The sequence below is a fragment of the Ostrinia nubilalis genome, chromosome 5 (genome assembly GCF_963855985.1).
Source record: "Ostrinia nubilalis chromosome 5, ilOstNubi1.1, whole genome shotgun sequence".
Classification (NCBI taxonomy): Eukaryota; Metazoa; Arthropoda; class Insecta; order Lepidoptera; family Crambidae; genus Ostrinia; species Ostrinia nubilalis.
Genome location: NC_087092.1, coordinates 2,221,068 through 2,249,054, shown reverse-complemented (window position 1 = coordinate 2,249,054; position 27,987 = coordinate 2,221,068). Strand labels below are relative to the sequence as shown.

The 27,987-nt window shown below is 38.5% G+C and overlaps 3 protein-coding genes across 3 annotated transcripts in view; 1 reads left to right on the top strand and 2 right to left on the bottom strand.

Annotated features, from left to right (window-relative positions):
• LOC135071661 (23 kDa integral membrane protein-like) overlaps positions 1–8,891 on the top strand; it is a 31,602-nt gene extending 22,711 nt beyond the window's left edge. The window contains exons 2-5 of the mRNA XM_063965427.1: positions 513–698; positions 1,505–1,687; positions 2,902–3,138; positions 6,777–8,891. Of these exons, the coding sequence (XP_063821497.1) occupies positions 513–698; positions 1,505–1,687; positions 2,902–3,138; positions 6,777–6,851 (681 nt within the window). The 3' untranslated portion in view covers positions 6,852–8,891. The remainder of the gene's footprint in view (positions 1–512; positions 699–1,504; positions 1,688–2,901; positions 3,139–6,776) is intronic.
• On the bottom strand, positions 488–14,780 carry LOC135072112 (tetraspanin-18-like). Its single transcript, XM_063966064.1, has 5 exons — positions 14,682–14,780; positions 14,508–14,624; positions 11,863–12,039; positions 11,027–11,266; positions 488–745 (listed from the first exon to the last, which is right to left on the bottom strand). Exons 1-5 carry the CDS (start codon positions 14,778–14,780, stop codon positions 488–490), a joined length of 891 nt encoding a protein of 296 aa, XP_063822134.1.
• A 3,994-nt stretch (positions 14,781–18,774) lies between these two features.
• Positions 18,775–23,075, bottom strand: LOC135072204 (leukocyte antigen CD37-like). The gene is made up of 5 exons (XM_063966157.1): positions 22,990–23,075; positions 22,113–22,292; positions 19,845–19,978; positions 19,164–19,269; positions 18,775–18,864 (listed from the first exon to the last, which is right to left on the bottom strand). The coding sequence occupies exons 1-5, from the start codon at positions 23,071–23,073 to the stop codon at positions 18,781–18,783; spliced, it is 588 nt and encodes a 195-aa protein (XP_063822227.1). The 5' UTR covers positions 23,074–23,075; the 3' UTR covers positions 18,775–18,780.
• Between the last annotated feature and the right edge of the window lie 4,912 nt (positions 23,076–27,987).

The window sequence follows — 27,987 nt, the reverse complement described above, 5'->3', positions numbered from 1 at the left end:
AGTTTAGGCAAGCGTTGAAGACTAATGGACCGTGCTAATGGTGTTTTTACAAATACAAACATTTTTAAAATAACATTTCCATTCTAACGCATTGAAGTAATATTACTAGCGTATTCTAACGTCAGTTCAAACTGGTGATCAATTCGCATTGATCTTTCATAACAATTAAGTTAAAACACTATAAAGCTCCCGTCTTAACATCCATTTCCAGTCCAGTAACACAGTCTTTCCCAAGTGGGCGATAACGCCCCCTTGTGGGCGCTGCAGGCTTAAAGGGGGGCGGTAAGACACCCAGAAAAAAAAATCGGGACGTTGTGTAGAGGTTTGAGAGGCGTCATTAACTAGGAGGTCTCTTAGACACCGACTGAGCACTCGACTCCCGACTATAAATGGGGGCGCTAAAAAGAATTTATTCTCAAAGTGGGCAGTAGACAAAACAAGTTTGGGAACCGCTGATTTAACAGGTTAAATCCATTACCTTCAATGCTCATGTGCTTTTTCCCCATCCCCAGATCTTCGGCATCGTGATCATAGCGACAGCATGCGTGGACCTGACCATGATCAAGGACTTCGCGGGGCAGGACATGACAGGCCACGAGACCGACGCGTTGCTGATCGCTATCGGGGTGCTGATCATCGTCATCGCTGCATTCGGGTGTTTCGGTGCTTGGAAGGAGAGCCCTAAGCTGCTGTATATCGTAAGTAGTAAATAATAAATCTTTTGGACAATTTCACACAGCGCCAGCTAGCCCCAAAGTAAGCAACTTAATGCTTGTGTTATGGGTGCTAGCTTAACGGATTTGGTCGTTTTTTTTGAAAGATTATTAGTAATTTCTTAACACAAATTACTAATAGTCCCGTTAGCTCCTCGTACTAAGCTAAATATGCTTTATCACGAGTGAGCTCACCACAATAGTCGAGCGGCGGGGATCGAACCCGCGTTCCCCTGGATCACGAGTCGGCCAGTCCGACCTCTTCACCGTTCGGTTATCGTGGCTTCAAATATGTGGTTTTATGGTGGGGAGGAACTTTAGACGATAGCTTAGACGCCAATAACGAAGACCTACTTAAGGCCACGGGGAATACCTAAGAGAATTTAGGGATGCCCAATTAGTTGTGGTCTAACTCTAAGACAATGAAGAAGATGAGCATAGAAGGGCACAGCAGGCCTTCAGAGTTGTAGGATACAATACAGAAGTTCGATGATTCCATTGAAGGACATATTATATCTCTACTGCGAAATGTTTTGGCTATTTTTTGTCCGGCCATCCCACACAGATATTTCGAAATAGTTGTGCAGATTATACCTACGAGTACATCCGCAGATTATAATTTATCAACTTGCATTAGTGTGTTTCGGTTAATCTATAACACATTTCCTTGTAATAATATTTTTATCTATTTATTATATTTTGTTTATATCAGGATCTTATTTGACTTGTAACAATGCAAATCTTAATTAACTTTATATTGATATACATACGTATCTAATTTCTACCCCTAGTTCGCTGGATGTCTGATAATCATCATCCTCCTGGAGCTGTCAGTGGGTATAGCAGCAGCGGCTCTGCGTCCCCAAATCGAAGGCTCCATGAAGAAGCAGCTGAGGGCCTCCTTCATCAAGAACAAGTCGATCAGGGAGGAGGATTCTTACTACAGAACCTTCTGGGACCGCATTCAGAGCAACGTATGTATCAGTTAAAGCCTGGTCCATGAGCACGTAGAATTTTGTCCAATGACCCCAAGCTACCCACCCTTATCGCTCGCGCGTAATTATGTTGCTGTCGCGCTCGCACACTCACTGCGTGCGCGCGTCGCACATTCGCGACAGCAATATAATTACGCGCGAGCGATAAGGGTGGGTAGCTTGGGGTCATTGGACAAAATTCTACGTGCTCACGGACCAGGCTTTAGATTCTAAAATAGGTATACTAAACTGCAACTTAGAGTACTCTTCGATAGCCGGCATAGCCCGCAGAATTGAAAACTTAAACCTTGTCCAGTAGGCCTAAGATGCGCGCCGTGATAACTTTTATCGACGTCAAAATGTATGGGCAAAATCGATAAAATGGCGTGATAAGCGCTTACCGCGGCTCGCATCTTAGGCCTACAGGAGGGCGAATTCTACGCGCGCAAAATCATACACGCTTTGGCGAGATACTAGGAGCCAATACATTGCGTCCACACAACACGTGTGGGTTGACGCAACATACGCTCGTGTTCGCGCGTAGGATTCGCGGTAAATTCGCCCTCCTGGACAAGGCCTAAGTGGCAGTGCACCACATACTTTGAAAGGAAAAGTTCTCGAGTGGCGACTATGGAAGACGTAGCGTTAAGCAGGCTTCGTATTCTGTAGACCGACGGTCTGACCAGGGTCTCGGGAAGAACAGGGATGCGGGCAGCGTAAAACCGGTCGTTGTAGAAATACTCGGTGGACACCTTTGTTCAGGAGTGAACGTCCTTTGGAAACTATCGAACGCAAATGCATAATAATCTACATTTTGAATTTGTAAGTGTGCTTATTAATATCCCAGTTGACTGTAAGACTGCCACCTTCTTTTAGCACCAGCTCATATGTTGTCCCGAAGTGGTGGTAGGGCAAACTATTGGGACGTGTATAAGCGCCCTGAAAAGGGTCTAAAGCACTGAATCGCACCACCAGCTCGCACTAAGAGTTTCGATTACTCGTTTATGATGCGAACAGCTAGGGGCTGGAATTCGCTGCCTGCTGTTGTCTTTCCTGAACACTATAATCCGGGCCTTTTCAAGGCGAGAGTGAATAGGCACTTACAGGGTGGATATGTACCAACGTAGACTGCATCTCACTTAACACCAGGTGCGATTGCGGTCAAATACCTGCCTTCTCTAACATAAAAAAAACTTTAACTTTGACTTCTTCAGATGGAATGCTGCGGCATCAACGGCCCCGACAACTACGGCGCTCAAGAGCCCCGCGTCAACCCTCCCTACAGCTGCTGCCCTCCCGACTCGTCCGACCGCGCTGAGGAGATCAAACGCTCCGACTGCCTCTCTGGAAGCAACTACTACAAGGAGGGGTGTGAGGACAAAGTGCTGACCACCATCCATAGCGCGGGGTTGACTGTGATCGTCTGCGGCATTCTCTTCTGCTTCTTGGAGGTTAGTACCAGTTCGTTCGTTCGTTTCAGCCGAAAGACGTCCACTGTAGAGATGGGTTATACTAGGTAAATTTGATACACCTATTCCAAGTATTTATTAATACTCGATCCAAATACCTGTTCCACCTAGTACGTAGTAATTTAGCATACTTGACGCGACTAGTGCGGACTAATCCAAGTAATATGACTTTAAAATACAATTTTCTTTGAAAAGATACAACCGTAGTATGTATGAATAATGCAATTTGAAATTGAATAATAATTCCTCCCTTCATACTTCAACAGGCTTTGGACTGTCAACTTAAAAGTTGGCGTATTTAAAAGATATCAATTTCATAAAAATATTTACATATTTTTTTCTTATTTACATGAATATGGTTTATTTATTTATTTATTTATTTTATTGGTCTGCCAACAATTGTACAATAATACTTGTATTATATTACTAAATTCTAACTTAATTTCTAATTGTACAATATATGATGGGCAAACACAGCATGCATAATGAAAGTAATAGTAGGTATGTTACTGTAGACATTGATCTACTTATCTAATAAGTGTGCTTGACGCCTAAATTTATTAATCGACATGCCAAATAAGTCTAGTTCAGTGCTGTACTCATTATACAATTTACAGAGTCTAGATATTGGGGAGTAGGATCCAGATACCGTTTTTCTGAAGGGCGGACACAGGATTTTGATTGGATATCTAGGATATTTGTAGGGAACTTTAAGATTGAGTTTAGATAGAAGATGTGGACAGTCAACAATTCCATTTATTAATTTAAATAAAAATATAAGATCGAGTGCAGTTATACGGTTTTCTAAAGGTTTCATTTTAAACTGATCTAGTCGTTTTGAGTAGCTCGGAATTTTTTTAGCTTTACCTGTAGAATAGTCTAAGTGATTAAGAAACCGTTTTTGGACGCGTTCCAGTCTAAGTGTATGAGTTGCGTAGTGTGGACGCCAAACAACCCCACCATACTCCAAAGTGCTACGAACAAGGCTATTAAAAAGAAAGATTTTGGTAGCTGACTTTCGAAATGATTTTGTGTTCCTCATGATAAAGCCAAGTGTTTTAAAAGTTTTTTTAATAATGTAATCGATATGAGGAACATATGTTAGTTTTTTATCCAGTAGTATGCCAAGATCCCTTTTTTTGTTTGACTATGTTTGTGTGCGTTTGCTTCGTCGCGCTCAAATTTGTTTGGTCAGACAGAGACGGAGTGAATCTCTACGTTCGCACATAAGCATAGCGAGAAATACTAGGTGCGCGTAATACACGACTACGGATTACGCAATAATAACCTCTATTACTTTCAGGGTAGGGTCGGAAATCGTGTAATTTATAAAATACTAGGTGGATCAAGTATTTTAAAAAATGGAATAGGTGCCGCCTAGTACTGTAAAATACCTAGTGTGTGGATCTGTTCTAGTAAATACGTCTCATCTCTAGTCCACTGCTTAACAAAGGCCTCCCCAAAGGATTTCCACAAAGACCGGTCCTGCGCCGCTCGCATCCAGGCACCGCCCGCGACCCTCACCAGATCGTCGGTCCACCTAGTGGGAGGCCTGCCCACGCTACGTCTTCCGGCTCGTGGTCGCCACTCAAGAACTTTCCTGCCCCAGCGGCCATCAGCTCTTCGAGCTATGTGCCCCGCCCACTGCCACTTGATTTTAGCGATTCTGCGTGCTATGTCAGTAGTACCAGTAGTTTGACATTTTCTCGTAGTTTTGTCTTCGTAACTCCAATTTAAGTCTTGAAGCCCTTCTCTGGAAGCTACTACTACAAGGAGGGGTGTGAGGTCAAAGTGCTGACCACCATCCATAGCGCGGGGTTGACTGTGATCGTCTGTGCTGGCATTATCATTCTGCTTCTTGAAGTCTTTCTCTCTTTAGTTTTACGGTTAAAAGTTTCTTTGCATTCTCAACTCTGTAGAAGAAATCAAGCTCTTCATTCGGCTCTCTAGAAATACCTACTACAAGGAAGGGTATGAAGAAAAAGAAAAAGGTTCTTAACCGGTGGTCCGCGGACCACTGGTGGTCCCTGGAGGCATCGTAATTAACAAGTGACGTGACGTGATGAGTAGAGTCAACACAACGCAAACGGCGCAATAGTGGTCCCTCACAAGACAGAAATTTGGTAAAATGGTCCCTCGTGACTTAAAGGTTAAGAACCACTGCATTACAGTTTTAGCTTCTTTAGAGCATTATTTTTAGTACGAGTACAAAGACAGTCTTTATCTCAATGTAGTTAGTGATTTGCATCTTCAATAATTCAACCTTGAATAATATTTTGAGAACTCTATAGCGTCATTGCTCAGAATACAGATCTGTATTCAGAGCGTCATTATTGAATCTGTAACGTATTTTTAACATCAGCTGAATACCGCATCGATACACATGCATTATTTAATTAGTGGGCGTGTATGTCCACTTCGCTACCACCATCTTACTTAAGCCTGTCGCCGTAACAACAATGTCAACATCATTGTTGTGTTCCGGCAGTTGGAGGTAAGATAGCCACTTCCTTTGTGGTTGAGGATTCTGAGTGAATCTCGCTTCCATATTAGGCCATCATTACTTTCCATCAGGCCAAGAGCTTCCTCGTTTGTGAAAAAAATACACATTAGCCTCTCTTTTAAAAGAGAGGGTCGTGCTCCTACAATGGTGACTAAATAACCTGATGATTTAGGCATGTTGAGGTACAAAAATAAACTTACTATTTTACTAATCTGATACGGGTTAAATATTCGAGTCGTAAAGCCTAGCTTGGCACGTCTAGCCGTTAAAGATAAAGAAATCACGCCACACTTATTTCAGACGTAGTATGTTTCATGCCACAGTATCGTTTGGTTCGCGTGAATACCTTTAAACGGACTGCACGAAGGTGTTTGATAGATGGCGCAGTTTGACTGAGTAGGTTTGAACCCCGCTAGAGTAGGATGCGATGTCTTATAGAAAACAAATAAATCATTACAAATTGACCTACCGATACCATGATAATTTCAGAGGATAACACCTGTATACTTATGTATTAATTACGGTGCGTAATTGGCGTAATAACCCTCATGTTGGTACCCGCTGAAAACCAGCTGCGTGACTTGACGACTTGCGTCATGACGATTTTCGCTGAGCGGGCGCCTTTTCAGCATGGCTCAGTAATGTTAACCTCTGTACAAGTATGCACATAAAGGTTAATTCTGAATAAAGGTATTCTATTATATTCTGTATAGAAGAAGTAAGGAGGGACATGTCACAGTAAGTAGAAGATATAGAATGAAATTATTGCATATTAAAGGTGATGCCCCCTATCAAAGCAAAGTCAACCATGTTTGTCTTTATTTTCACGCGTATGGACAACTGAATCAATTTTCATGCAGAGATATATTGAAAGTAAAAGAATTAATAGCTTAATACTACCTTTTAATGCAAAAATCAATACTAAAGAGACTGAATCCCATATGGATAGCAATTTGTATAATGAAATAAGTGATATGAGTCACAATGTCCTACCTAAGCTCTTATTAAGCTTCTGGCAAGGATTTTGACTGTGTAACCCTTCTATGCCAATTTTCGGATAACACTGCAAGCCGCAGTCAGGTAGTAAAAAACTTAAAAAATCATACTTTTTTTTCAGGTCGCCGGTATCGTGCTAGCTCTATGGCTGGCCCACGCCATCAAGACGCAAGGCAAGAGTCGAGAGACAGCCTAGACGCACCAACTCCACCATTCTGCACTAGCTTTAAGGTATTTTTACTTACTGAACTCTGAACCGACGCATTTGTACTTTTATTTTCAGGTCAACTACCTCGACATCAAATAAAGCGCACCTCCCGCGACAAGCACTTTCAAACGTATGCATCCCCATTTCCCACCAATATTGGCACCATTTAAAAGCCCAGTTCTAAACTTCATTTCATTAAACTAAAGGTTTTTACCCCAAAAATGTGTCTTTAGAAGGATCCAGAGTCACTTCTTCAAAAAATAGGTAGTTACACTTAAAACTGTTAAGTTGGGATTAATCGCTATCCATCTGTTAAAGAGGACACGTGAGGTCATTATTTGGTATATAACCATAAAAATTGGTCTAATTAAAACACAATAAAACATAAGTGAGCCCAAAGTGAGGTCTTTTTTCAAGTCTCATTTTTGGTATATACCTATTAATAATTTATTATGAAATTAAATGTGTGTTTCTATAAGGATATTTATTGGGCTTTTAAATAACACCAGTATTGTTGGGGCACCATGATTGTGTCAGAAGAAAATCTTTAAAGTTTGCGTAGCGGAAGGTGCGGTTTATTTGATGTTGAGTATAGTTTTGCATCACATTGATTCCAAGGTTGTCTGATGATATACGTTGCAAATATTTAAAACATGAAATCAGACTGTTTTAAGTGCTTTAAAACGGTGGTCATTATTCTGTGTTTATTACCTAACTATTATTACATTGGGATGTAAGATTTCTCATCACGTAAAAAGATGTGATATCAGTGAGACGTCGTGCTTTTCAATGAGTCGTAATTTTCAATTGGTAGTTTTCTAACTAAAAAGCTAAAAAATATCTTAGAAAACTGTAATTATTGTAACCTACTTTGCCCAACTTGAAAAAGGGTGATAATGTTTTTGTCTTCAATAAATGAAACGTACCTACTACTTGTACCTGACAATACAAACACGATACATTAATTAATGTCTGCTCTACAAAGTTTATCTCCTTACTGAAATACTGAAAAATAATAAGGTTTTATAGTTGTAATTGTTTATTTTTAAACTTTTTGTGTAATTTTCTGATGTAACAATTCGTAAAAGGTTTCGTCTTTCCTAGTACCTACCTAAGTATTTATTATTATAAAAATATACGTTGATATAATATTCTCCCACCTCATAAATATAATGACAATACATACAAACTTTATATTTAGTTATTTGTTAGTGTAACATGCTACATTTTTAATTTGAGTAGTGTAAAAATATCACATGCTCAAAACCGATAAAAATCATCACATTATCATCATATTTTTAGCACTAAGACAATACAAAGAAATTAAAGAACTAGTAAAAAAACATGAATATTATTACAATCACCATCAAATATTTGATTTGTTTTGGTGCTATTATACCTACTTTCTTTTAGTACGCGTTTTGGCATTAAATTGTTTGCCATAACTAATAATTTATTATGTAGGTACTTTGAAGTTTAAGTTTAGTTAATATTTTAATATTTAATAATAAGATTTAGGCTAAGTGATGACAGGGGTGTGGCTAACACATTATGTATGTATAGGGCTGGGCCTTTTCAAGGCGAAAGTAAATAATTACTTGCAGGGCAGATATGTACCATCCTAGACTGCATCTCACTTAACACCAGGTGCGATTGCGGTCAAATACCTGCCTTATTATGCGTAAAAAAGTAACTTTGAAAAATACATACACCACACTTAAACAAAGTATTAATTTGAATTCCCTGAACTTTTTCAAAACCAAAAAAGTATTAAAATTTTATAAAAGTTTTAAATGAAAAGCCATGCCGCGGTCAAAAGCTAGTCATAGATTAATTAATATTATTGTGAAGCTTTTAAGTCAACTGTAAGTTTAGACTCATTCCTTTCAAATTAACAAACGTTAATTTATTAATTAAATCGATCAAGTAATGTTAAGTAAGTAATAAGGTTTTCATTGTAAAGTTTAACAGTGTTACATTATAGAAGTTGTAATAGAGTTTCTCAAATAAATTATCTGTGTTCCGTAATGTTTGTTTTATTCACAACTATAGCGGCCAGACAACATCTAATTAAAATCTGGAAATCTTTGCTGTAACATTAAATCGAGCTTTTGCTACATATCATTATACTTAGTTAAAGCTCTCTCGCCGTGAACATTACGATACAGTGAACAGCATCGAGCTTTCTTAGTATCGTGTCATAGTTCCTAGTATACATGCAACAAAATAAAAGCTTTTAAAAGAGCTTTTTCTTGTATTTTATTCAGTAAAAAAATAGTAAACTCTAGCTTACCTTGCAGTAGGTACTCGTAGATCTATTAAAAATTCTTGGAATTATGACTCTTGTGATTGGATTACCTGCCATAACGTTTACATTCTACCTAATTTCACATTTTAAATTTGGTTCATGAAATAAAACATCATATTTTTGAGCAAACTTATTTATTTCTACGAACACATTGACAATAATTAAATATTGAAGTTAAAAGTACATTTTATTAACTTAGGTATAGGTAGGTACCTAATATTAAACTAAAACCTATCATACGGTAATGTGAATCGCATGTGCTCATTATTTATGAGTAAATTATTTTTATCAAACATCTAAAAGTCAGTAAAATATTTTATTATTATTACTTAATATTTAAAGTGATAATTAGCTTACTTAAATTCAATTTGTATTGGCGTGCTTTTAGAAGTGATAGTATAATATTTTAACTGTAGGTACCTAATTTATAACGATATTGTTAATTTGACTATTTTATATTGTACTTGTCTTCGCTCAATGTTATTGTTTACAATACTTAAAATTAAAATGACCATTATTATGATAAAATGACGATAGTTTTTGCAATGTGATACGATTTTTTGTGTGAACGGATCATGATTGAAATACAATGTGTATCCTTAAAAAACATCACCAAATATCAAGCAAACAAACAAGTCCATCACACATAAATTAGTACATATTCGATAAAAATCTGGCAATTGTACCTAATAATAGGCTAATATAGAACTTTTTTAGACTTCACATCTTAAGCACACTATATTTTAAATTATTCACACACAAGTGAACTGTCACAATATTCCAAGAGATACAAACTAGATTCTAGTAGAGCCTATAAAATTTTTGGTCTAGCATAGTTTAATTGCTCTTTTTACATTTTCACGATTACCAGATTAGAGTGAAATAAACAAAAAAAACTTATGCCTATTTCAACTCTGCCATGATGTCAACTAAAACACAATAATTTATGTTTCTCGCGCACAAGCAAATACGTATAGAAAAGTGAATAGAATGTGTATGTCTTTAGCATGCGTAATATTAAGATAGGTGTTTTAAATGCTAATTTATAACTTAAATAATAACAAGTGAATGAAATTATAAATAAACTATGGATAAAGACATATATTTCGTCTGTTTCCACCTAAAATATCAGAATTGGTCCCATCCAGCTTCCAGCTGTTTATTTTAGAGCTACGAATTATCACAGGTCAGCTAATGACAAATTCTTAAAATTACAGAATTTATTGAAACATTAATTAAAACCTCAATGTGTTCGAATCTACTGAAAATGGTGTGGGATTAATAAAATCTTAACTAACATTTGAAAAAGTTTAAATACTGTAATTTTCCATAAAGTAGCTTTTGGTAATCAATTTTAAAAGTCCAATAGGTCTAAAATGTTATTTTCTCAAAAATATTTTCCAAAATTGTAGCTATATTATTTTATTATACCCAGTATTTAATTATACTGCTAATTAATTCTATGCATTCCTGTGCGCAATACTGATTTCTATACCGTGAATAAGAAAATATACGTGATTTTTTTATAATTAACTTTCAAAGTGAGCTTGCAAGTTTTGCTGAAGCTTTCGACGTTCCACTCTTATAGTACGAGCCATCCATAACGCCAAAACGATGCAGAGAATCTGAAAAATAAATGAACTAATAATACTAAGTCATAAAAACAAATATCACCTTTTATTTGCAGGTGTTTTTTTTTTCAGGATCTCGTTTTGAACATCCCGTTTATAGTGTCCCAAAAATCCGATTCATTCGCAATTGGAATTCTAATTTCAAACACGCACTTTTGTGTTCACACGACAGTCCAGTTTTGCATTACTGGATTGCCGTTCAAAAGGGTCCTTCATAAACGTACCTCGAGTAGTGCAAAAATAATGCCAGTCGATATAAAAATGTTGCCTTTCAACGCTTTCTTCTGCCTCAAAGCCTCTTCGCAGCCCCTGTCGTAATACGTCTTGTCAGTAAGACAGGCGGCGTGGATCTGACGACGCGCCCCTCCATCGCGCAATGGATGTGCGCGGGCGCAACAAGAGGGAGGGATCTCGCGGTGAAGGATTGCGTAGTCTTGCGGGCCGTCTACGCCGCAGCATTGGTTCTGTAATATGAAGGTAGTTAGTGATATTGAAGAAGTAATTGTCAGATAGAGCTAGATACCTATTAATTTTCAGAGAACTCAAATAAAAACTCTGGAAAAGCTTTTACTAGCTTCGCGATTCCGATCAACAAAAGTGTAATTGATGATGCCCTTCTGATGTAGTAGGGGAGACCGAGGTGAGTTGTAAATTTAATAGATGTGCTGATGTGAGGAAGTTCAGCGCTCTCCCCTACTGTAAAGTTTCCAGTGGTTATTGCGAAAACGAATAACAACCTCTACTCTCTCAAGCTTTCACGATAGCTGAAAATGATTAAACTATACCTCATACAGTGTCTGATGCCCATTTTCATCATCAATCCCTAATTTTTAAGTGACCCCTATTGTAACACATAACAGGAGTTTTGTTTTCAAAGGGGTTACTTATAAATTAAGGATTTATGGTGAAAACTGGCATAAGTAGCTCAGATAGAAGAGCAAGAGGCAAGCGAAAGGTCGTGGGTTCGATACCCGCCTTAGACAGTTTGATTTTTTCAAGTTGTTTATTTAAATTTAGTTTGAAAAGCGACTCTAATCGCTAAGAAATTTTAGTAAACTACCTCAGATTGTAATGGATCCCAAAACGCTTGGTGCGTGGACAGCTCATCTTCAATGGTCAGGTTCCTGAAGAACTGGTGCCTCAGCTCGCTGCCTCCCCCCACCCAGGCACTCAGAACCGCTCCCCCTACCCCCACCACCACTTCGATCGACACCAGGAATATGAAGAAGCAGGCGTGCTGGAACAATCGAGTTTGTGAAGTTAATTTATTAATCATACCTAATTGATAAGTACACAAGTAATTACAAAGTACTTACTGGTAGTGAAACTTTTAAATCGTTTGATGACATTATGGAAAGTTATGGATGAATCGATACTTGTGTGTTCTGTTGCTATTTTTCTTTTGCGTACCATTTTAAATTGTTATGGTTTAAATAATATTTACATGCCTTATTTAAAATTGAACGGTGATTTGAATTGCAATTGAACGGTTAACGTTGGCATTTTAATAAGCCTATGTTATGCCTAACCATAGTCAAGTTCATCTTGAGTTTGCAAGGTTATGGGTTTAGAAGCCATCTCCCTTAAAAGATAGTAGTGAAGCTATAATTTTTTTTCTTAGAGGCCACCCTATTGGTAGCAGTGAGTCCAGTTTAAAAATACTCATACACATTTACCATAATCTGAGGGCCATCCAGGCTTCGCACAAGACCCTAATAATCCTTTTCTCTCTTCTTGATAACCCTTATAAATATAACCGAAAGGCACCATCATACAATCGAGCGAACTGCGCAGCTCGATGGAATACGACTTTCCTTCCCACTTAACCGCACACCTCCCCGCGTTTGTCTCGCATTCGCCCCGCGTACCAGAGCGTGTCGATGTGACGTCAGAGCTGCTAGGTGCGCAGTTAACTCGACCGGGTTGTACACTATATCCAATACTTGCCACGTAAAGTATCCTGACGTGTTCCCTCAGTGCTCCGATGCAGCCGAGTATAGCTGTGACCACGAGGCAGAGACCAAGAGTGAGCAGGGAAGAGAGCACGCCGCGGGAGAGAGCAGACTATAATCTGACAGATTTTTTTCACAATTTTACGGTGACCTAATATCTAATACTTACCACGTAAAGTATCCTGACGTGTTCCCTCAGAGCTCCAATGCAGCCGAGTATAGCGGTGACCACGAGGCAGACCAAGAGTGAGCAGGAAAGAAAGCACGCCGCGGGAAAGAGCCGACTATAATCTGACAGATTTTTTTCACAATTTTACGGTGACCTAATATCCAATACTTACCACGTAAAGTATCCTGACGTGCTCCCTCAGTGCTCCGATGCAGCCGAGTATAGCGGTGACCACGAGGCAGAGACCAAGAGTGAGCAGGAAAGAGAGCACGCCGCGGGAAAGAGCCGACTATAATCTGACAGATTTTTTTCACAATTTTACGGTGACCTAATATCTATGACTTACCACGTAAAGTATCCTGACGTGCTCCCTCAGTGCTCCGATGCAGCAAAGTATGGCAGTGACCACGAGGCAGAGACCAAGAGTGAGCAGGAAAGAGAGCACGCCGCGGGAAAGAGCCGACTATAATCTGACAGATTTTTTCCCAATTTTAAGAAACCTAATATCTAATACTTGCCACGTAAAGTATCCTGACGTGTTCCCTCAGAGCTCCAATGCAGCCGAGTATAGCGGTGACCACGAGGCAGAGACCAAGAGTGAGCAGGAAAGAGAGCATCCCGCGGGAAAGAGCCGACTATAAACTGACGGTATTCACAATTTCAAGTTGACATATCTATGACTTACCACGTAAAGTATCCTGACGTGCTCCCTCAGAGCTCCAATGCAGCCGAATATAGCGGTGACCACGAGGCAGAGACCGAGAGTGAGCAAGAAAGAGAGCACGCCGCGGGAAAGAGCCGACTATAATCTGACAGTTTTTTTTTCACAATTTTACGGTGACCTAATATCTATGACTTACCACGTAAAGTATCCTGACGTGTTCCCTTAGGGCTCCAATGCAGCCAAGTATGGCGGTGACCACGAGGCAGAGACCAAGAGTGAGCAAGAGTGAGCGACTACGCACGGCTCGAGGCAGGAATTGTCCGTCATATTATAATTTTACGGTGACATAATATCTAATACTTACCACGTAAAGTATCCTAACGTGCTCCCTCAGAGCTCCGATGCAGCCGAGTATAGCGGTGACCACGAGGCAGAGACCAAGAGTGAGCAGGGAAGAGAGCACGCCGCGGGAAAGAGCCGACTAAAGCCTGGTCCGTGAGCACGTAGAATCCCGTCCAATGACCCCAAGCTACCCATCCCTATCGCTCGCGCGTAATTATGTTGCTGTCGCGACTGTGCGACGGGCGCCCGCAGTGAGTGTGCGAGCACGACAGCAACATAATTACGTGCGAGCGATAGGGATGGGTAGCTTGGGGTCATTGGACGGGATTCTACGTGCTCACGGACCAGGCTTTATAACCTGACAGAATTTTTTCACAATTTTACGGTGACCTAATATCTATGACTTACCACGTAAAGTATCCTAACGTGCTCCCTCAGTGCTCCGATGCAGCCGAGTATAGCGCCACGAGGCAGAGGCCGAGAGTGAGCAAGAAAGAGAGCACGCCGCGGGAAAGAGCCGACTATAACCTGACAGATTTTTTTCACAATTTTACGGTGACCTAATATCTAATACTTACCACGTAAAGTATCCTGACGTGCTCCCTCAGAGCTCCGATGCAGCCGAGTATAGCGGTGACCACGAGGTAGAGTCCAAGAGTGAGCAGGAAAGAGAGCACGCCGCGGGAAAGAGCCGACTATAATCTGACAGATTTTTTTCACAATTTTACGGTGACCTAATATCTAATACTTACCACGTAAAGTATCCTGACGTGCTCCCTCAGAGCTCCGATGCAGCCAAGTATATCTTTGACCACGAGGTAGAGGCCGAGAGTGAGCAGGAAAGAGAGCATCCCGCGGGAAAGAGCCGACTATAAACTGACGGTATTCACAATTTCAAGTTGACATATCCAATACTTACCACGTAAAGTATCCTGACGTGCTCCCTCAGAGCTCCGATGCAGCCGAGTATAGCTGTGACCACGAGGCAGAGACCAAGAGTCAGCAGGAAAGAGAGCACGCCGCGGGAAAGAGCTGACTGCGGCTCGGGCCGGGACTTGCGCTCGCGCAGGTTCATCACGCAGATCGCCATTAGGACTAGGCCGAAGAGCTGGGTGGAGAAAAAAAGAATTAAAAAATTAATGTAACCTTTTTTATTTGAGTAAATATTGAATAGCAAAAAAATACTCTTTTATGAGTAAACCACAGTAAATATTGAGCTGCTTAACAGTTATGATGAATGCTTTAGGTGGATTTGACCAAACAAGAGTAAATATTAATCTCAGAATAAATCCTCAGTTAATTGACATTTTGACATATTTCCCATACTGAAACTGTCAGTGTGTCAGTTATACCAGGAGTTATTCTCGGATAAAAGTTTGGTCGAATCAGGCATTAAACTTCTACGGTTGACCTATATTGTTCTATATTTTGTTACGATAAGGTCAACAGTAACTATTATTAGAAAACATCCATTATATGATCTTTATTTATGACTTTCTTCTTTCCCCCAAGGCTATGTTTCTTTTAACTTATGAAAAAGAAAAGTTAATTCAACCGTTAGACAGGCTTATAGATTTTTTATAAGTTAAGACTAAACGAGTTCAACTTATCAAAATAATCATATTATTCAAGGTGGTGGTTTTTTAACTCCTCGTGAATATACATAAATAAAATAGTAAGATTAAGAAAATTCGCATCGCATTTTCTTTGTTAACTTTGCGCAAGTTCACTCAGTTTTCCCGCCAAAATTTTCCACGGCGCTTTCCAAAGCACCCCTCTAAAACAATTCATAACCTACGCCAATTTACTTGTAAAACCACTAGTTATTATTTGATCTTATCAAGGCCTAACGACGGCAATCAATAAACGTACGTCCAATCCGATCGATCCATTAAAAAGTACTTACTATGCATATTATATTGAAGAGGGTGAGAAAAAACTTCATGCAGCGTATGCTTCTCGGCTTCATCGTCACGGATTGCGTCACAAAGTACTGAAATAGTTTTGTCACAACGTAAATTACTGTCACGCGTGACACAGGTCCGACTGGTCAGAACAAGTCGTCGGAAATGAAGGCTTATGGGCTTGTATCGATCATTGCATTTGACGACCCGATGGTGTTATTAGAGCAGATACCATGGGTATAGGAGGAGCGGGGGCGGTTTTGTGGTGGTACGATTCCTTTGTTTGATTGTAAGAGCCACGTTGCTGGTCATAGAAACACAACGAATATCTTCAGTATATTTTCAGCGTCATGCTCGTTTCATCCGTAACGTTAACGTTCATTCGTATTCTTATGCTACGGTGCTACGAATTCGATTATCGTAGCAAAATTGTAGTGAAATGTTATTAAATGTTTTTATATGCTTTTATCTCTATTTCTTGACCATTCTTAACTCTTTGTTGAATATAGTATACTATTTTTGTGACCTTTTCCATGTTTATTTCTAACAACTCTAATAACATTTTATCACCATAATAATAAGTTCTAGAATCTTTACCATGTACAATATGTACAATATTAGCTTGATTTTCATGTAAATAATGCACAAGTGTTATTCAAAAAACGCTTTATAGATTAGACTTGCAAAAATTACCCATTTTACCCCAGCCCGCTGCGCTCGCCCGCGAATCGCATTATTTGGAACGTGGGAAATCATGTGTCCATTTCCCCACAGTCCAGGGACTGTCTTGAGTCTTTGTTTCAGTATCCAATTAACTTTAAATCGATATAGCCTTTACGACGTTCGCAATACTACTTTAATTAATACGTGTGTCCCTTCGGCCCTGTCCACTTTGATATTTACTATTATGTACAGCAAGCAAAGAAAGTTGCAACATGAATTTTTCATCTGGTCATAATTTTTTGATTATTTATCATCAATTGATATTGAGAATGGCATGATAAAACAATCAGAAATAGAAGCGTAGGTAGTACAGTTTGGGAACTTTGATAAAAATATCAATAGACACACAATGGTTCGAATAATGTGATAACTTGGAATAAGTGTTCGTTCATCCACTGCTGGACAAAGGCCTCCCCCAAGGATTTCCACAAAGACCGGTCCTGCAGCTCCCGCATCCAGGCACCTCTCGCGACCTTCACCAGATCGTCGGTCCATGTAGTGGGAGGCTTCATCATCATCACAATGTACAAGGTGCTTTTACTTTGAAAATAAATCTACTGTTACATGAGAGCCTAGCGATATTCAACGTGGATACTAAATCGCATTTTTTTGTTTGACTGTACTTCTATTTCATATTACAGCCCTCAAGTTTTAATGCCCGGTAATAAAGGCTACTTTCTATAAAATATAATGAAGGACAAGCGCTGTAGAGAATCAATAGGTTTTGCAAAATTAAACGATAAATGTATGTCACTTTCGTACCTTCACGATGACCCATTTAACAAGCAAAGAACCACTTTCATCCTTTGTTCTGAGTTTATTCTAGATAGATATTAAAAACTAACTAACAATCTAACTTTAAAAAAGTCTGTAAGCCCATTTAAGTGATTTTACTACTGAAAGGCATTCTGAAAAAGATGGTTGGTACTGTGCTCCTGTTCCTAAATGATTATTAAAACCTTTTTTTAATAATGAATAACTTTTAAATCCTTACTACAAAGCTTACCATAAAACTGTTCGTTAATAAAATTGTTTTCTACCCTTGAGCTTATTCTGCTACACAAAAGCGTGAAAGCTACTCGGTCGAGACAGTTGGGTGAGCGAGTCACATACTCGAGCGCTCGGCCGAGCACTCGGCGTAATGTTCATACCGAGAGCACTGTCTCGCCCGTTTGCTCGGTACGTGTGATCAAGGCTTTAGGCTGAGTTGCGCCATCTTACTTTAACTTTGACAAACGTCAAAAATCTGTCAAACTCCATACAAAAATCAAAGGTTCATGTTATTTATTACGGTTAAAATAAGGTGGTGCAACTCAGCCATAATCTTTTCATGTGAAAAATTCAAGTCAGTCCTTAAATACAGCAGCGCCTATTGTAAGAACACGTGAACAAATGTAATCGACAACTACCATCATTTGTGGTGTCCCTAGGGATTGCCCTAGTATCCTTATTTATACCTACTGCATCGGCCTATAGTATGGTTCCGGTCGTTACTGTGAAAAGCGTTATAGTCATTGTCACGCAAACCGGCAAGTGTGTATGTGTAATTAACAGTAAGTTGTCGTTTTTGCAAATCACGCTGAACACTGTGTTCATTTATTTATAAAGATATACTACAAGCATACGTTATGCCTAGGGTTCCTAGTGGTAGTCTACCGCCTTTGTGGTTGGAGAGATGGATAAGACTGGCTAATATAAACTGACTCGTGTATTTTATTGAGCAACGAAGAATAATAATTATTAAATAAAGTTCTTACGCCCGTATTCACAAACGATGCTTACTTAGTGAAGCAGCAAATCGAACGCACAGCGTTGAATAGAGCTCTGTGATTGGTTTGTGTGTAACCCTGTGCGTCCACGCGCACTGTGAGACCTCATAGTAGTGTTTGTGAATACGGGCGTTAAACATCAACTGGATACTTACTTACTCCAATGAACATCATCATCATCCTACTGTTGGATCATGATTGAACGTTAAGAGTAAGGAACTCTTAACGTTCAATCAGGACTCCGGAACCCTAAAAAGCTGCTCAATATTAATGACCACTAAGTTCACAGTCAAAAATAAATGGTGTTTCTGATACACAACACGAGATAAGCAAATTGTAGAGATAGATCTTGGTCCTAATAATTTTGTAATATGAAATGAAACAAACAAAAATATATGAAAATAAATGTATTCGTATAATAGAACAAACAAATTAAATTAAAAGTGGCTAATGCCTCAGTATCGGACGGTTTCCTTGTAGATGTGCACGGAGTTTTTGATGTTATTCACCAGCCAAGACGTCAACAGCATTCCTGCACCCTGAAAATGCGTAAAACGTATTTTTAATGACAATATTCAATATCATAGACTGGCTGAATTTCTGGCACCCACAACAAGAAATAAAAGCATAAATTAACAATAATACATTATGTATAAGATTAATTTTAAATACGTTGTAAATATTGTTTGTCTTCTAGTGTGTGTCTTGTTGGTTGTTCTACTAAATTATTTAGGAGAGAGCCAATAATTATCATTGCTCACAGAGGCTTTGCTGATCATAGCTTAGTTTAGAGACGCCGAGCACTCATGATCATAATAAGGTATTCCTCTGATCGTACCTCAACCCAGAAGCTGAAGACTGCAGCTCCCAGCAGCCAGTCGGCGTCAGAGCGGAGGATGTCCAGGATCTCGTCTTCGCAACCCTGCTTGTAATAGTCACCGGTTCTGGAAACAAATACGATGTAATTAAAATAATGCACAATTCATAGGTCGATAAAAGGTTAAGGAACCCTTTTGAAGCCTGACCTCAGAATGTAAATAAAATATGTAAAAATGTAGGAAGAACCGCAAAACAATACATACAGCAAAAGCTCAAAAACGAGAAAATGCAGCCAATATCCACACTGTATTTGTTAGATTCTTTTTTCTTTTACAGTATTGTTTCATTTCATGTTATTTATTTTTACCCGACTGCGCTAGAAGAAGGGTTATTGCCTAAGGCAGTTCATTATTGGTATCAGCCTCCTCCGTGAAGCCTCCACAAAGGACGATCTCTCTCAACCAGTTGCCACAACCATCTAAGTATCTCCAGGTTGTCGGTCAATCGAGCAACATACTTGTTGTTACTAGTGGAGTTCTAAGTTTTCCGTTTTCCGAAAAATGACCTCGGAGAAGGTAGTAATTTGGGAAAATAATTTTACTTTTTTCTTCTGCAGAATTGCCTCATTTCGTATTCCCTTAAGACAGGAATTTTATGAAATTGTGTACTACAAATCAATAACTCTATACTAAAAACTTACGCCATGCACACCCGGTACAGCTCCTGCTGCGCGAACGGCGTCCTAGCGCGGAAGGCGCGCGCGCAGCACGACACGCTCACCGGCTTCTTGATGGCTAGATAGTCTTCGGGGCCGTTCAGGCCGCAGCATTTGTACTGGAATTTAAATAATAACAAATAAATAAATATTCTTACACATATTACACTACGTTATCTAGTCAATAAATTTTTAGACTATAGCTCTCCCAAGGAATCTACTGCTGGCTGAGGTCTTTGTAAAGTGCCACGACTTTACTGAAAATCAAAAGAAAATCAAAGATTCATCACTATAGGTGTACCAGAATCTCATGGCAAATGGGGAAAATAAACTTTGTTGAGTGCAATACTAGGGAAATTGGAATAAACGATCTTGATGCTTTTTATTTTTTTATTTATGACTTTAATATTAATGAACATGAAGTACGAATGGCTACCTATACATTTTATATCTTATCTGTATACTTATAACTTATCACTTCATTCAGAACTAGAAAACGATTCTAAGAACTCCACTTGCATTTCTTGTTCCTCAATAGATGATCAAGTTAAAGAGGTTTATTATACAGGGTGGAAAATGCCACCTGGAGGGAAAGTACTCTTAATACTGTAAATAGAAAATTTTACTGAAAGAAAACATTCCTTAATTTTTTTAAAAAAAAAGGGAACTGCACTCAAAGATTTTCGATTTTTTTTCGAAAATTCACTACTATAGGTACCATACAATTTTCTGTAACATTATCAAAATAATTTAAGATTTCATGGTTTTCCTTTCATTTGATTTATCAAGTCTGTTAGAGAGATTTCATCCTTATACTTTAACCCTAACGATCGATGTAATAAAAATACAGGATGTAATTCCACCCTGTATGATATAAATCGCTCTTTCAGCATTTCAATTACTCAAACTAGCTTGATGAAATCTTTTTCAATTTTCTTTACATGGTCATAACTTTTTCACTATTCCTCTGCACCAATGTATGAAAATAAAACACCTGAAAACCCCTATAAGGCAGCTATTAGGTAAGAATAATTTAAAAATAAACATAACCCACCCTCCTTCTGACGCAGTTAGGTAATAAACTAAATGTATCAAAACATTTCACTCCAACTTACTGTCAACTCAACGACGCGCTTTAAAATCAAAGATTGAGTTTGAATTATGCCCTATTTTACAATACACATTGAAAACAATATGATTTGCTTGAGCTTTTTCGACTTTTTCACAAAAATAACAAATAGGCATGAAGAGATTACAAAATTTCTGCAGCGGCTGACAGATCTCTTGATTTACTTTGACAGGTGACAGTAAAGCCATAGACAATGGCCATATGAAAAACACACTTTTCCAATATTTTTGTTTGCCATGAGATTCTGGTACACCTATACTTCTTATTAAAATAATCATTATTTTAAGCTTTTAATTACGTGAAGGTGAAATCATTTCACTTGAGACTGGCTGAATGTACCGCACGCCATAATCCCAAAAAAAGTAAAAACTTAGTTCGAATTTTGAATTGCGCGCCAATACACGGTCAATGACGTGCGATCCTACCACAGACTTTTATTTACTCGTAGTTGAGATTTCAAAACTGTGTTGTTTTGCGCAGCATAAAATTGTAATAAAGTGAGAAATAGTAAGTGGATATTTAGTAATTTGCTGTTATTACCTAATCTGACTCCTAGCTAGACCCAGGTCCTTGTGAAAGTAAGGCGCCTCGGGCAGATTTTTGTAAATACACATGGATAACGTCAAGATTTAACAAAGAAGGACTGTTTAATGGTAAAAAAATAATTTTGTGTATTTTTAACTAGTTATTTCATTTTGTTTTATAAATTTATACAAGTAGATCAGGTGTTTTAGTTATATTCAGACACAAATAGAAAATAATTAGTAATTCAGACGTGTTCCTTAAATTACACATAGTGCCTACAAGCTTTGCTTAGTTTAGGACTAGAGGCGCTCTGTAAAATGTCCAAGGATTTATTTTTATTATATTATTACGGTTTTATTAAACATATGAAGATTCATTCTTCCATTGGCATATTAGCCCATAATCATTTGGCACTACAATAATATAATTAGTTTTCTATTTTGTCGGTTATTCATGCAAAATAAATAATCATTATTATTGACGGTATTGCTACCATGTACATACCTAAATTTCGAGTTTCCGATAATGTGCCGAATTATCGGTCTCCGATTTTTATGTTATTGACCATGAAAGTTTAAATCAAATTAACATATTCTTACGTTAGTCTGCAGCTCATCCCACAGCGTCTCGTGGTACACCTGGCTGCCCTCGGTGACGTTTCGGAAGAAGTCTTCCCTCATCCACTCCGTGATCCTGAACTGAAGGCCATACCTCTGCAGCGCCACGAATATGGAGATCAGCATCTCCAGCAGCACTATGATCATTAAGAGGCCGACGTACTGTAAGTGAGAGAAAAAATATTTTGATATTTTACGTTTATTATGTTATTTCTGGTCAATTGCTCTGTCTTTTCACATTGTTTATGCTCTTCTATAATTATACTATTTCGGCCGCGTACTGGAAAACGCAGCGCGTGACGTCCACCCACAAGGTGGACCGACGACATCGTAAAGGTAGCGAGAAAGCGCTGGACGCAGGCCGCTACCAATCGGGTAACATGGAAAGCATTGGGGGAGGCCTATGTTCAGCAGTGGACGTCCTATGGCTGAAATGATGATGATGATGATGACATGTCTTAAGTTTGGTAATGTGATAATGCTATCTGCCATCCTTGTATGATATTTAAATTAATGTCTTTACCGAAATCTACAAGGACATTCTTTAACATTTCACGTTATACAATATTCAAATGACATTTAATGCTATTATGCTATTTATTCTAAGCTATATTGAAGCCGTAGGGTCATCGAACATTGCTTGGTTTGCTGCTAGAATGAAGTAAGATTTTAAAGCCATTTAATTCTGACCTGTAGAACTCTACAATAATACAATTCCTCTATTTTCTATATTTGTGTATGATTTCCCGTTTCTGTAAGTCTCCCATAGACTTACCATATAAACAGACTTCCCTGGACCAGGCCCTCGCCATACTGCTTTTGCAGTCTCCCTATTCCCATAAGTCTACCATAAACTCACCATATACAAAGCCTTCAAGTTTTCCTTCACCACTCCGTAGCAGCCCACCACGGCCACGGCAACCAGCATCACATTGGCGGCCATGATGACCATGTCGCCCGCTGATGTCCCTGCTGCCTGGTCCTCGCCATACTGCTTTTGCAGTCTCCCTATTCCCATAAGTCTACCATAGACCTACCATATAAAGAGCCTTCAAGTTCTCCTTCACCACTCCGTAGCAGCCCACCACGGTCACGGCAACCAGCATCACACTGGCGGCCATGATGACCACGTCGCCCGCAGACGTTCCTGCTGCCTGGTCCTCGCCGTACTGCTTTTGCAGTCTCTCTATTCCCATAAGTCTACCATAGACCTACCATATACAAAGCCTTCAAGTTTTCCTTCACCACTCCGTAGCAGCCCACCACGGCCACGGCAACCAGCATCACATTGGCGGCCATGATGACCACGTCGCCCGCTGATGTCCCTGCTGCCTGGTCCTCGCCGTACTGCTAGAACAGACTCCACATTCCCATAAGTCTACCATAGACTCACCATATACAAAGTCTTCAAGTTCTCCTTCACCACTCCGTAGCAGCCCACAACGGCCACGGCAACCAGCATCACACTGGCGGCCATGATGACCACGTCACCCGCAGACGTCCCTGCTGCCTGGTCTTCGCCATACTGCTTTTGCAGTCTCTCTATTCCCACAACATAGACTTACCATATAAAGAGCCTTCAAGTTCTCCTTCACCACTCCGTAGCAGCCCACCACGGCCACGGCAACCAGCATCACACTGGCAGCCATGATGACCACGTCGCCCGCTGATGTCCCTGCTGCCTGATCCTCGCCATACTCCTTGAGGAGACGGATGTCTACGATGGCGAAGCCGAAGATGCATAGCGCTAGGAACTGTAAGTAGATTATTTGAATTTCTTAATTAAATAAGTACTTCAAAGAATATGTGGATATGTACCTACTTTACTTAGTTTTAAAGAAAATGTTTATATGTAGAATGGCACAAGGCACTACATTTTTATCTATACAGATAAATAACTTCCTTCGGTTTAAGTTACAGTAACTAAATGGTTTCCACCGTTAAAACTATAATACTTAGTACATCCTACTCCTAAAATCGTACTATAGCCAGGGATCCTATTTATCACAACTTTTACACTTTTAAAAGACTTCACCTCCTACTAACCCATCACCCATAACCCACTTACTACCACTGCATAGTTCCTAACGAACTAAGGGTGAGTTGCAGTAACTTACTATAACCGTAACTATACAGGGTGTTAGGTAAATGGGTATATGAGCCGACACTAGCCCATGTTAACATGGGCATATAAATGGTATGGTGAAGTCAGAAAATTGATATCTTCATTTTAATTATTTTAATTTTCATACAAATCGGATTTTATAAAATTTATTTTGTATGAAAATTAAAAAAATTAAAATGATGATATCAAATTTCTGACTTCACCATAGTGTGCCGGCTCATATACCTATTTACCTAACACCCTGTATAACAATAAACGAGGTTTTCGGTAGGTATAGAGATTGACCGATCTTTGATAGTTGTGAAAGTTAAAGTAAGATGGTGCAAAGTCAGCCTAAGTGAGATTGTAGGTCCTTTCAGATGCTAAATAAATTCATTCCAAGACTTACACAAAGAAGACTAAATTACTTACGATGGATATCCCATTCAGCACCAACAGCAAACTTTTAGCAATTCCCTTGCTCAGCTCCCTCAAATTCAGCATTTTGGTCATTTTACCTATCTTTATCAAGTTCAATGTCTATTCCGATTGCGGCTTGTGTCATTAATAGAGCTTTGTTTTGGAAAGCTCCACATGACGTAGGAACTGCCAGCCATCTATGGAAGGTTCTACTGGGAACCGCCAGATGCGTCATGCATTGTTAATCGAGGCTTGCTTCAAAGGAAAACGTTAGGACCATCACTGACGAATCACAATAGAAAATAGATTGGGAAGTGTCTTTGCTGCTTAATTTACTCAGGTATGTGTTCTTCTCATTATTTGAGAGTCCAATGTGAAGTTACCTAGGTGATGGAAATAACCATCTGCACATAATGAAAAAAATACTGATATCCTTCGTTTCTTACGTAAGTCTTGCTTTCTCTAACCCTCATTCCCATTATTTGGGCTTTGATTTTGACTCTCCTTGTTCTGAGGCGCCAAGACAGTCTGTCCTAGGCTGTCAAAATATTAGTGTAGGATCGCTCTAAGTCCTTGGCCATCGTGAACCGAAACGTGGCCAGTGGGCGCCCTCTACCTTTCATTATCTGGCAGTGCTAAGGCCTATTTTACGACATGGTCTTCGGAGCGTCTTATGAAATGACCGAACCATCGTTTTCTACATTTTCTTTTAATTGTATACGTCTGGTAATGAGGACTATATATCGCACTGTGTGAAATGCACTATGATGAAATCTCAAAATCTTCACTACAGTTGGGTTTTCAGCAATTATGTTATCCGTTAATTTAAACTCTAAATATCCGAATAACAACCGTCGTTGCCTCGTTACTTCACGCCTAGGTAATTTAGATAAGAAATTTTTAATTAATAAATGAATAAACCTACAACGTGAGTGACGACCATTATAAATATTGATCCACACAAACTGCATTATTTTCACAAAACTGATAGCATAGACAACCTAGATATTTTATGCTTTTTCTAGTATTATAAGTGTCTGAAACATAGTACCTATACCTAATTGCTTGTGGGTAGTCATTAAGAATAAGAATAAGAAATTTATTCATAATGTTCATTACATGTCAAATTTTAAATATATTTTCTTATTAATAATAAACAATTGCAGTATTAATAAGAAAGAAATACACATCATGTCCAAATAAATTAATAATACAAATAGAATTAATGTCAATTAAATGTCAAAATAAATAGCGTCAATAATAATTAAATTCCAAACAGTTCGTCAATTTTATAGAACGCCTGCTCGATCAACCACTTTTTTAATTGAAATTTGAAAGAATGGAGTGATACCGCTTCTTTCACTATTTTAGGCAATCGGTTGTATACTTTAGGCCCCAATACGTGCGTCAAAGAGTCAGACTTTCGTAGTCTACCTGCAGTCGATACTAGTGCTTCGGCGAAGCGAGTGTTATAGTTGATGTATGAGTGTTAAAGATGTGACGTCATAGTTCGATTTATTAAATAATGTATGTGCACCTATACCTATTACGAATCCTCGCAACAAGTTAGTATGTAGTTAAAACGGATAATAAAAATTTATATAGGTATAGGTCAGTTTCACTAAATGAACTTGTAACTCAAATCATAAAATATATTTGAACAATCACAATGTTAAATACAAAACACGTCTTGAGGCTCCAAATTACAATTAAAAAATTATTCGATATAGAAAATAAAGCTACACTTATTTCAGTAATAAGAAAAATAAGTAACAATCTAAACTTATTTCAATAGACTCTTTTTAAAGTACAATACAAATAACTAGCTTAAAAATAAAATTTAAGTACAATAAGGCACAATAACACTTAAAGATAGAAAAACTAAAATAAAAATTAGCAGATCTATAATAAATAATTAGGTACTTAATTAAAATACGCACTGGAAAATGCCTCACATTTTAAATTGTTCTTAAAAACTAATAAAATACATTTAAAAGTATATGCATCAATGTTACAGTCGTAACAACTGCTGTAACACCTTGAATGGTGTTGGCGTTACTGCGTTTCTGGGGGTAGAGCGGTTCCCTGAAAAGGAAAGAGAAAGAGTGTTAGTTTTCTATTTGATTTTGTAGTTTTCGGTCCTGAAATTTGGAAATTGGGATTCCACTTGTTGGTATTACCACAGAATAATAATAAGTACTACGTACAGAAGTTTTACTTCGCGAAGGTATTTAAAAAAATGTATGCTCAATGTCATTAACAATATGGTGTAATTTAGCCTGTCTCAAGAGTCAAGCACCATTTTGTTGACAAACGTCAGTGATCGGCACTGCGCCGAAGCTATAGGGCTGACTTCGGTAAAATGATGTGACGTGAGGTGCCAAACTACGGAAAATGGCGGAGGAAATACATGATTTAGCATGAATTATCATGAATAATATTAACTACTTATTTACCTCTCAGTGTCTTGAGGCAACTTAAAAAAGTACATTCTGTGTTTTTATTATTATCTAGGCAGTTAAATACTGCACAGTATTTAGTACACCATTTTCTTTATTTTCTTCCATCATACACAAGAATACGAGTGCGTGAGTCAATGTTCGCTCGTATGTGAGGAGGCCTTGTCGAATAGTATCCTGTAGGTGGGCCATCGTGCGTGTTTTGTTTTCGATGTAAACTCGTGGAGATGAACAGGCCTGGTATTACCTACTACCTACAGCTGAGATTCTAACTGTAAGTTATAATACTCGTAGAGAGAATATGTGTTCGTTCATTCGTTCGTTTCAGCCAAATGATGTCCACTGCTGGACAAAGGTCTCCCCCAAAAGAGATATGTGTAATAGAGTCTAATCCGAAACTAAGCGAATAGAATTATAGTTGTTTTTGATTCCAGAAAAAATAATGAATGCCGCGAAGTACATGGTTGGACTCCATAGAATTTTTAATTTAATAAGGTGCGAAACGCTTGCGCATGTCTAGGGCAATGTAGACTTCTTTCAGTTACTATTTGAGATTAAAAGTTTCAAGCTGTATTTGAAGGTTTGATTTGTGGGTGATTTAGAATAATAGTGTGAATCGAAATTCGCTCGTCGTCATTTATTTTAAATCATTACTTATGTGAAATTTCAATTAATAGTTGACAATAAGAGGTGTCAATGTAATTATTATTATTTTAATTATTTACTTATTTTTATTTCATGTCATTATATTTCTCTGTTTATTAACTCACGATACCATCTTAAACGTTTACCTTGCCTTCATAAAAATATGCGTAAAAACAATTCGTTTCCTCATTGCAGATGCCTTTCGAATAACATGTTTCTATAAAAAGCT

Bases quoted from the DNA above. Each gene is read 5' to 3' on its own strand.
- LOC135072112 (XM_063966064.1), bottom strand. From the start codon at position 14,780: ATGCTCTCTTTCCTGCTCACTCTCGGCCTCTACCTCGTGGTCAAAGAT. The intron at 12,040-14,507 runs GTAAGTATTAGA...CGATTGTTCCAG, and splicing joins ACGTCAGGATACTTTACGTG to CACGCCTGCTTCTTCATATT. The intron at 11,267-11,862 runs GTAGTTTACTAA...TTCATATTACAG, and splicing joins GGGATCCATTACAATCTGAG to AACCAATGCTGCGGCGTAGA.
- LOC135072204 (XM_063966157.1), bottom strand. From the start codon at position 23,073: ATGGCCGCCAATGTGATGCTGGTTGCCGTGGCCGTGGTGGGCTGCTAC. The intron at 22,293-22,989 runs GTGAGTTTATGG...TCTCACTTACAG, and splicing joins ACTTGAAGGCTTTGTATATG to TACGTCGGCCTCTTAATGAT. The intron at 19,270-19,844 runs GTAAGTTTTTAG...ATTTGTTTCCAG, and splicing joins CTGTACCGGGTGTGCATGGC to AACCGGTGACTATTACAAGC.